We start from the raw sequence: 10,609 nt of genomic DNA, 5'->3' as shown, positions 1-10,609 counted from the left end.
ACATGTCGGCTTGAGAGTGTCATGTCAGCTTGACGGTTATTATTCGCTATCATCGCAACTGTCACTGCCATCGCCAACACCATTACCATCTTCGCAGTCACAAGCCTCATCAGTTCCACCAGTCTCGACAGTCCCACCAGTCTTATCACTTGGTCTCGACAAGACAAAAACAAAGCGTTGGTAAAGAGCTAGTTGTAAGTTTAATCCTGCAAGAGAGAACCAGGGTTTGGCTTAAGTCGAGACAAATGACGTCAGCAGAACTGAGATCAGATTTTAGGGATCATATTTGATCCACTTTCATCGGGATATCAATGACCCTCAATGACAAAGTTGTTTAAGGTCTGCTTAGCAGCAGACAGGTCATCGACCAATCAGTCAGCTTGTTTGTATCTTGTTATCTTACCAGCTACATTCCAGCAGGCTCTGTCCAGTTTTCTGGACAGGTGGAAGTACAGGTACAGGTGAGCACGTCACAAAACTTTCAATTACATAAATTAATATGTAATTTGAATAGTGAAACCGGAATGACGAAACGAGACGAAGTTCATAATCGCTTGCCTATGTGTTTATTATATTTAAAGATTAGTAAGTCAGCTTAGGTTCGTTAAGATATCCATTTTAACTAATTCAAAAGGCTATCACAAGTCGATATGGATGAATGTGACCCATACATTTGTATAACCAGTAACAACAGTTTCACAATCAAACACTAATCGCGGTGTTCTCATCGGAAGGCCATTTGTGCCTTGTGTATCTGTGCGGTTGCGGTCAGTCTCTTACTGGTAACGCTGCAGGCACAAATACAGGATAACCTGGCTCGGTCGCTGCTTTTTAAGTGAGGCGCTCTCACGTGCCCGTAGACGAGCGGTGGTCTACTAGGTGTTTCTGTAACCAAGGGAAACATTCTTGATTGTGGCATTAAAAACCAATCAGATATTTTTTTAAGTAAGAAAAAATGGCCAGGTTTAGGCAAACAGATATTGAATACAGATTTAACTCAGTCGACTAGAACATACCTTGCGTCTTTCCAACATCATTGAAAACTGTTCACTGCTTCACTTTGCATGATTCCGTCCTGTTTTCGTAATTTATGTACATCCTTAGTTCTTTGGTGGTTTCTATTACACGTCGTTTGGTGAATTGGCCTTGCAATTACTGACCTGGAACATCCTTATTGGTTGACGATTTGTATATAAAAACTGTTCTTACGTGGCACACAGCTTGTCGCTTTCGCCTCGCATATGGTGACAACAGCAAATGCTTCCACTTGGTTTGGGAATATAATTGCACGGGAACAGTCTGTGGTGACGGGCAGAAAACTTCGAACAGTATCGGGAAGATCAGAGCCTCTTTCTCCAAGGGAAAGTCCAACCTCTTCAGCGGAAGAGTATTCCTGTGACACATCGGCTGCACATGTGGCGTCCGTCACTACTTCGTTTCCACCGACCTGGTATATTTATTTATTTATTTGCTTGGTGTTTTACGCCTTACTGAAGAATATTTCACCTATACGACGGAGGCCAGCATTATGGTGGGATGAAATCGGGCACAGCCCGGTGAAAACCCACGACCATCCGCAGGTTGCTGTAAGACCATCCCACTTACGGCCGGAGTGGAAGCCAGAAGAATTGTTCAGTTAAATCCCAAGCATACATGTATACATACACAATTGACTCCCATTGTCTGTATGGGCTTGGTGGCAACAGACAATCAACAAACTGCCAACAACACTGTTGACATTCGTGGAGTTTTATATTAGGTGGGCGCCATTCACTTCTCTAGCTCCTACCAACTTGGCCTTCAAATCGGTACGGTACGTCTCACGTGGGAATGTTCGTCACTACCTTGTCAGAGGCTTGTCTCTGGCAATTAATAGTTGAGAGGGGCGTGGTACAGACAGTTAAAGCGTTGGCCTGCTGTTGTTGACTGTCACGTCCTTGACCGATGATGTGGGTTTAAATCCAGGTCTTGCTGGTTTGACTGTGGTTTAAAGGCAAAGAGAACACTAAGATGTAGAATGTATCAGATGAACGACCATTGAAAACCTTCCAGGAAAATACTAGTAGTTGGATTTATTTTTTTTTTTTTTTACAATTTCTTTAACCTAGTAAAATGCATTTGAATATTTTGTTCTGCGATGGGCTTTTCTGACCACAATGCTATTTGTGATACGACAAAAGGTTTTGTAACTTAACACACATTAGGCTGCTACATTTAATCATTCAAAATGCATGAACATACTGCAATTTTTCAACCTATTTCGCATGTTTGCAAGGTATTTATTCAAGCATATTGTGAAGGCATTTGTCTGTGTAGACTGATAAATTTCTACCTTTTGTGAAGTGCTGAAATTGGCCAACCCAACCTACGTAGTTTTTGTCTCAAAAATCACATTAAAAACTTGAGTAAATTTCAATGAAAGTTGCTCCTTCATACGCCAAAAGCTTGAGGTATTAGGATATAGATTTATGAATGCATTCGCCGATCTGACCTTGAAGCGAACTATTTCCATTAATTAAGGACCACGGTGTTATTCGCTGCACTGGCGAAATCTTCTATTATAAATCAGTCCACCATAATGTTGGCCGCCATCGTAAAAGTGAAATATTCTTGAATACGGCGTAATACACCAATCAAATAAATAAATAAATATAAATCAAGCATTCCTCTTAATCTGCCCAATGTCATACAAGTAAAAAAATTGAGCAAGGCATCAAACAGAGGTACATGTATATCAAATAAATACATATACCATAGAGCTCAAATAATGTAGTGATCAAAACCACAACTGTTGTTTCCCCTGGTTTAGGCTTAGCTCCCTTCGCGAATAAATGTTACTACACTCCCAAGAGTAGAATGGAGTGGAGTGGAAGCTGGCAAACGTCTGATGGTTATAGACGCATGCCTTTAAATCGGAGTGAGTTCAGACCCAATCTTGGACAGGGAGACTGTAGATTCCCTCATTTCTCACTTGTCAGATTGTGTGAGCTTGGTCGTGGTGGTGACAAAAAGGCGATCAACAACGCTCAAGTGGCTGTTTGCGCAGCGTAACGCCCATTGGAGACCCATTGTCTTCCACAAATATTGTGTGCATATCTGAATGTAACATCGGAAAGTCTGTGAGTAGCTTGCCAAAGCTCGGTGGTTTTACACCATGCAAAATGTTTTTCTCCAGCCATAAAAACCAACAAGATGTGGAAGTGAAAAATTATGGAGTATCATGTTGAGCAAAAGTCAAATAAATACATAAATATTACAGTGGAGTTGTTGAGCTGTAAAATTTATTATCCCTTGTTTGCACACAAACATTGTAATTTATTTGCAAGCTTTCAGAAGCTTAAATTCCATTTCAAGAAACTAAATTTCCAAAAGAACTATTAGATGTTTCTTGTTCTTTGTACTACAGCAAATATTCCTTGCATGTTATTTGTGTTATACCCAAATCTTCAAAGTCACAGAAAGGAAATAACATTTGGTGGCATGAAATGACCAATGGCGAAAACAACTGTTAGAGAGCCAGTTCTTCAAGTATGTTACACAGAAATAAAATCTCACTTCTTGATGTACAAACATTACCTAAAACTTTATTGAAAACATACAGCAATTCCTCCATTTTTGTTTTTCATTTTTTATTCCACAAACAATAGATTTTTTACAGATTTTCCTATTTCTTAAAAAAAAAACAACAACAATTTTTCGTAGTAATTAAATGATAAAAGAAAAATGGGAAAAACAAATTATCACTTTCGTTGCATCTTATCTCATAAATTCTACAGCAAGACTTACATAGTATCCACAAACATGATGATAAGCATTGTCTATCAATTCCTGTAAAGTGGTAAACGAAGTGTCAACCATAAGAATCTGTAACCTACAAATTAAAACAATAACTGGTCATCCTCAATTCTGTCTTATGGCCAGTGCTGACATGCTTTTCATAAATTTTCCTGAAAAAATCATGAGCTGAACAATTCGTTACCACTTCTTGCACATTCCAGTTGTGACTTTCTTTGCAGATATTGCAACCTTGTCATTTATATTTACCTTCATTCCTCAACATTTTCGCTTTATAAAAGAACAACTTTAGTGCAATTTATGCACCTTTGCACCTTTATACACTAGTTGGGTTGGCCAATTCCAGGGCTTCCTAACAAGTATAATTTTATCAGTCTACAGAGAATAATGCCTCCAGAATATGCTTAAACAAACACCTTACAAACATGTGAAAAGGTTAAAGAATTACAGTAATTAACTGTACAGATGCTGGTACTTTCACTTCTTTACAAGTCTAATTCATGATGTACTCAAGAATATGTGGACTTTTTTTTGTTTAGTTTTAGACTCAAAGTTTTGTAACATCAACTTAAAAACCTTGCTGGAGTTGTAGAAATCGTATCACACACGTGAAAAAGACACTGATGAAAAAAGGTATTTTTTTTTTTCATACTTTTTTTTAATATTTCTATAAACCCTTAGAAACATATAAAGTATTAGGAAGAATTTTGAATGACATAAAGCTTGACTCCAGAATATATTTTTAAAAACAACATGTTCAGTTTCAAATCAGAAAGATTTAAAAGAATATTCGTCACTCTTCTGTTAAAAAAAAAATCCATTAGTCCAGCACTGTTGAGTACTTACAATACTACTTTTTACAGCATCAATTCAACAGATTTGTCCAAGTTTGATAAACCTTTTTACACGGTACTGAGCGTAAGATGGCTTAAAAGAACTTTTACAAAGCAACTGAACAGCATGATGCTAAAAATATAAATTCACTGCCCGAATTTATCAGCTTGAAAATGAGTGTCTGTATGCCTACAACATGAATACATGTTTTACATGACACAAAGGAGAACATGGTCAGAAAGTGTAAATTCAATGCAAAAAAATTTGTTGGTCAGTTCGATAAATATGTTTTGGCATGCTTAGGTTCTTGCATGATGGCGGATAGCATTATGGTGGGACAAAATCAGGCAAAGCCTCGGAGTGACCTGGACCATCTGCAGGTTGCTGCCAGATCGTAACACATACAGCCAGAGCTGGGGTTGACCTAACAGAGGACTTCGGTTAATAAATGTATAAAAAATTGACCAATTAGGATGATTAATGTATGTATTAACATCAAAATGTCCCAGTGTCTCAAATATTCCTAGAATCAATGTTTGACAAAGACATTTCAAAATCAAGGGGAGGTAAGCCAAGAAAATTTTGCTACATATTTCACTGCCCCTTACTGGCAATTTGTGGAAGTCGGAAGCAATATGTTTTGTGGCTCACACCTTACAAAAATGATGTGCTGGGTTTACTTAAATTTCCAACTGTTACACGTCAGTTGTTCGCACAGCAAAAACTGTACACTAAATATACAATTATTTACAGTTCCTACAAACAGTTTTACAACTCCTTCATAGAAGAGTTACAATAAGGTGGGAAATTCTAGAAAACAGGTTAGTGAAAAGCTAGGGATATTGTGCACCAGGCTGTATACTTCTGGCATATCACAATGTGTCTAGTTTACAAGATATCACATACTACATTTGGTAACATTTAATGTTGAAAGCAATTCTAAAATCACAGCACTATAAGCCAAGCTGATTTTACAGCTCTTAGGGGCCATCTTCAAATTACAAATGTCAATACTGAAAGCATTTGCAAGTTAGCTGACCAAGGTGTTAGTCAGTCTTAAATCACAGGCAATTAAAAACAAACCCTTCTCTAAAGTGGCATGAACTTATAACATGTAACTTGAAGATGGCACCTATAATTAGCAGCTATTACTGAGCAAAAAGACTAAAACTATAAATACACTATTAAAATGTTTGATCACAGGCAGAGGCACAAGCTTTGACGAGAGATTTCTTCTAGCAAATTATTCACATTGCTTCCCATCACTTGATGCTGCATATCACATGTTCTGAAAAGTAGATGGAAACAAAGTGTCTCCTGTAACCTTCATGGATATATCCAGAAGTCCACTGACACGTCCTTTCCTTTCAAGGCTTTTTGACTTCTAAAACAGCACAGTTCAAATCCACCTTCTTTAATAGTTCCATCTTTCTCTTCATCATTCATCAAAAGTTTATACCAAGTGCTACAATAGTTCCATCAGCATATTTTCCAGTCAAGGTCAATTCCAACAAAGGCATCTTGGATTGTCATACAAGACAATTTGTGCATTTCGGTCATGTCAATCAAGAAGTCGACTTATTCTTCCTCCATTGATTTTTTCCTCTTCAAGGGAGATAACTGCCGCCTTTCTACCTTCAGCTTTAATGGAGATTCAATGTCATTTCCATTGTCGTCTTTTTTCTTCTCAGGTGGAGCCGTTACCATCAGGTGTGACAGGATGTTGTCATCGTCCATGGCAACGCCATGGTAACCAGAATACAGAATTAATGCGGCTTGTATTGAGAGGACGCGCTCTTGGTTTTTGGCCCCTTCAAATTGTTCCCAGTAAACACTGTGTTCCCAGATGTGCTTGATGAAACACACACGACTCTTGTACAGCTTACCTGCAAAAATAAAACGATATCAATTTTATTAGAATAGAACACATATTGCCAATTTAGAAGGAGATAGGCCAAGTACTGGTTGGCTGGTGTCAGTATACTGTGCATAAGGTGTCATGGCTGGTGTCAATATACTCTCTGGGTGTGGGGTCAGTATACTGTACCTAGGTCGGGATGTCATGACAGTGTTTGCAAACTATGACTGTGAGGGGTGTCATGTCTCGTGTCTGCATACTGTGACTGGGTGAGAGTCAATGTTCAGTGTCAGCATACTGTAACTGGGTGAGAGTCATTTATTTACATGGGATTATATTGAGGTGTGGTGGAAGTCAGATATGGCTTGAAGTTCAAACCAGGTACCTGACTTTTCTTAGCACTGCAGTAGAAGTGACAACTACTTAATAAATTAAATGTGACAAGGTATTTTATCATTTCTATGTCTCACCCAAATTATAGACTTAGGACCAGATTTTCCATTTTATTCCATCCGCAAAATATGTTGCAAAGGTAAAATGGGGTTAATTTAACAGCATAAACTATGGGATAATACATATATGTTTAATCCATTTTCCCACATTTTCTACCTATTCATTTATATCATAGGTGCTTTATGTTGTACTCAAGAATATTTCACTTATACAATGGCAGCCAGCATTATGGTGGGAGGAAACAAATTTTCCCACGTACGGCAGGAGAGGAAGCTAGCATGAGCTGCTCTTAAACTCACAATGACTGCATTGGTGGGAGGCCATTGCAACGTGCTGGTGTACTACTCTCCACGCCAAAGACCCTCCATTCTCTACTTAAAACAGCTTGCAAAAATATTTGATTCCAATTTAATGTATAGGTATATGTTGAATGCATGAATGTTTTTTTTTTTTCTTCTTCTTTTCAGCTGATCATAGTGAAAATCTTGGACCCTGTGTTAATAAGTCCTGTTTTAATACCTTAAATTCCAGTATCTGGCTCACATTAAATAAATTATTGCTGCTTAACCAGGGACTAAATAAATTTGATGGCACAGCCACCCCAACCTTAACACCCTAATCTGGCTTACAAGCAATATGCAGTCAAAATAACATGAATGGGAAGAGTTTCCTACTGGATGTCTAAAGCTGACTACTTTGTTTAACCTTTATGTCTTTTCTGAAGCCTACCAAATCCCAGAAACTGTCAAAATTTCTCCAAAATATCTGGCCATGATGGGAATTTGATTCCCTGGGAAGTTTATCCAAACAGCTGTTACTGAAGGTTAGTTTCATCAGAAGCATTTCCCCTACACATGGTTTCTGTTGTGGAAACTTTTCATGTCTACTTTATCCCTGGTAAGTGTGTTTACACAAGCCCTAGTCAGTGAGACAATTTTATGAATGGGGGAGACAGGATTTGACCTACTTAATGTCCGTCACGTGACCCGCTTTCGCCCGCCTCAACTGGGCCACAAACTAGGTCGAATAACAAACACTGGATAGAGAAGATGCCATACAAGCCACAAAGTTTCATAATACTCAGCACATTTACAAGAAAAGGTACGAATTGAGCATCAATTGGTCAAAGGTTTTCGGGTACGAGAAATCTTGATGTAGGCCTACGTATTTATAGGAACGATAAGTCCACCCGAGAACGCATTTAAATGCCCGGTAGAAGTCCGCGGTAACTGATCTCGGGTTTCCTGCTGGCTGAGAGCGCTGTGACCGGGCGGAAGGAAAAGCATTGTGCCCCGCGCTATCCCCTATCAAGGTTGCCAGGCCTACAGAGTTACGACCGGAAATTTGGCCTAATAAAGGAGACCAACGGTGTCAAAGCAGATAAAAGGCTACATGGGAATTCTGTCAAACAATATCTTTAGAGTTTATTGAGGAAGAAAGTAACAGATCGTCAAGCCATGCACAAAGAATTTGCCACCCCACACCGCTGTGCATATGCATGTAAGTTGACAGAAACGTATCAGAAACATTTGTGAAATTCTACATTCTTTAATTTATTAATGTACGGCTTAATGGTGATATGTTTGGTAAAAGCATAATACGCCGACCCCCAAAGTACATTAATTACATACTATATCTGATTTGATTTGATAAAATAAATATATCAATACATGTACTTACTAATCCACATATACATATTTAAAAAATAAAATTATTATCAGTTACCGCACATGAACTTAATCGACAATAAATCCAACCTGTCATTTGCACAAGCATCACAAAGACTTTCGTCGTAAATTTAATTGAATGAGTTAATGTGAAATATCATACAATTATGGTATAATTCTATTTAAACCTCGATGTTTGCTTTACCTTGTCATCATAAATACCGGCCTTACTGACACAAGCAGCCTCCCGTATAATTTTTTCAGTACTGGGTATATCAATAAATTTAAAATAACAGAAGATACATCAGAACGAAAGGATGAAGTCAGATATCAAAAGTCAGAGGTAGAAAAAAAAAAATAATCGAAAGTTCACAAAACTTACCACAGATACTGCAGTTGACGCCACCATCGTAATCGTCATATTCCTTCAGTACTTTAATGACACCTTGTAACTCCAAAGACTTCGAACCACAGCCACTTGAATCATAGTGTCGGCTGCCTGAATCGTGTCGCAGGCGTTTCGGTCGACTAGCAAACTCCAAAGTCATCGCATCAACAGGTTTAGTTCCCAGCATCATTGTAAAACGATCAAATCAGCAGCGATCAGAAAAAATCCACGCCATTCACCAAAGTTTTCTACGGCCATGCGGTCGACATAAGTCATAACTGGAGAGAAAACACAAGCGTCACAGACCATGTGACAAGGTTCAACCAGTCATCTTGTGGAATTCTTGTTGACATCGGTACCACGTGGCCTTTTGCGCGGGAACTACTGCCAGCATTCTTTAGCCCTCTCACGTGGCTAGTGACACATTTTCCCGCGAAAATGCAGAGAATTGGGAACAGTCCATCTATAAATATAACCCATGTAACACAGGCTCAACACACATGAGCGGGAGCAGACAAGGACAACTACTGGTTAAGTTTTCTGTTTGTAATACGCAACACCTGCCTGTAATTTCTGTAGGTTCTATAGATACATAAGCAAAAGGCGGTGCAATTTTATTTTCTGACGATACCGGTAATGATAGTAAATACAGCTATAACTTGATATAGCGCTATTCCAATGTCTGACCTTCCCTCAATATAACATTAAGGTGCACTATCGGCTTTTAGCATTTCCACAGATAGTTGGCATCTAAACAGCATTCCACAGTAGAATTTCCTTTTACAATATATTTGCTGATTATCATTTCAAATCTACTTTAAACCTATGTACACTAGCATGACCAGAATACTATTTTCATCTTCTAAAATACTGTGTAAATAGATACTATAGCTAGCATGTTTACGCCCAGGGTAAGTAATCAGTACAACACAATGTATTTGCTAATTAGTTATTTGAAGGCATCATCGAAATAGATGCTAATTATCATTGCTAGGGTCCTTACAACACAATATGTTTGCTAATTAGCAATTTCAAAGTATTGTCCACGTAAGCACTAAATTCGGCTGAAACATTAATTCTGTTCAGCTGGCTAAAAGTAGACATCATTGTGATGTCACCGAAATAATGATAATAGGTAGGTCAAACCCTAATCAAACAAGCCAATCTTATATGCATTGATGTCTGCAAACATACCAAAAACAAACAAAAAAACAAAAAACAAAAAAAAAAACAAAAACAAACAAACAGAAAATTCATAATCTTGTTTAACACCAATAAGGAGTAGAAATAAGTGACAATCATGTGACGCCATTATGTCAACAAAATTTGTTAATCAAAACACACAGAATGAATATATAGAGAGAAGGAAAAGATTTTATTAAAACTGGCATTACTTCAGTTATAAAGAAAGTTTCATTTTATCATGACTTCTTCCCTCAGTCTCATTGAACTAATGATTGTGTGACACTTTCCAAGTTTTTTTTTGTGATAAGTCCAAGAGTATGTCATAGGGAATCTCAACTCGCACTTGAATCGTGTTAGTGAGTTTCTTGTAACAAAGCTGATTCGTCCTTGACTTCATTGCATCATGTAAGCCTGTTATCATAATCATCG

At 38.0% G+C, this 10,609-nt stretch overlaps 1 protein-coding gene across 1 annotated transcript; it reads right to left on the bottom strand.

The window, feature by feature from the left end:
* Positions 1 to 5,862: 5,862 nt before the first annotated feature.
* Positions 5,863 to 9,239, bottom strand: LOC135464970 (uncharacterized). The gene is made up of 2 exons (XM_064742554.1): positions 8,990 to 9,239; positions 5,863 to 6,515 (listed from the first exon to the last, which is right to left on the bottom strand). Exons 1-2 carry the CDS (start codon positions 9,183 to 9,185, stop codon positions 6,208 to 6,210), a joined length of 504 nt encoding a protein of 167 aa, XP_064598624.1. The 5' UTR covers positions 9,186 to 9,239; the 3' UTR covers positions 5,863 to 6,207.
* Positions 9,240 to 10,609: the final 1,370 nt, after the last annotated feature.

The sequence above is a fragment of the Liolophura sinensis genome, chromosome 4, assembly GCF_032854445.1.
Source record: "Liolophura sinensis isolate JHLJ2023 chromosome 4, CUHK_Ljap_v2, whole genome shotgun sequence".
NCBI lineage: Eukaryota > Metazoa > Mollusca > Polyplacophora > Chitonida > Chitonidae > Liolophura > Liolophura sinensis.
Note: the sequence above shows the minus strand (reverse complement) of the source record. Positions and strands in the feature narration are given on the sequence as shown.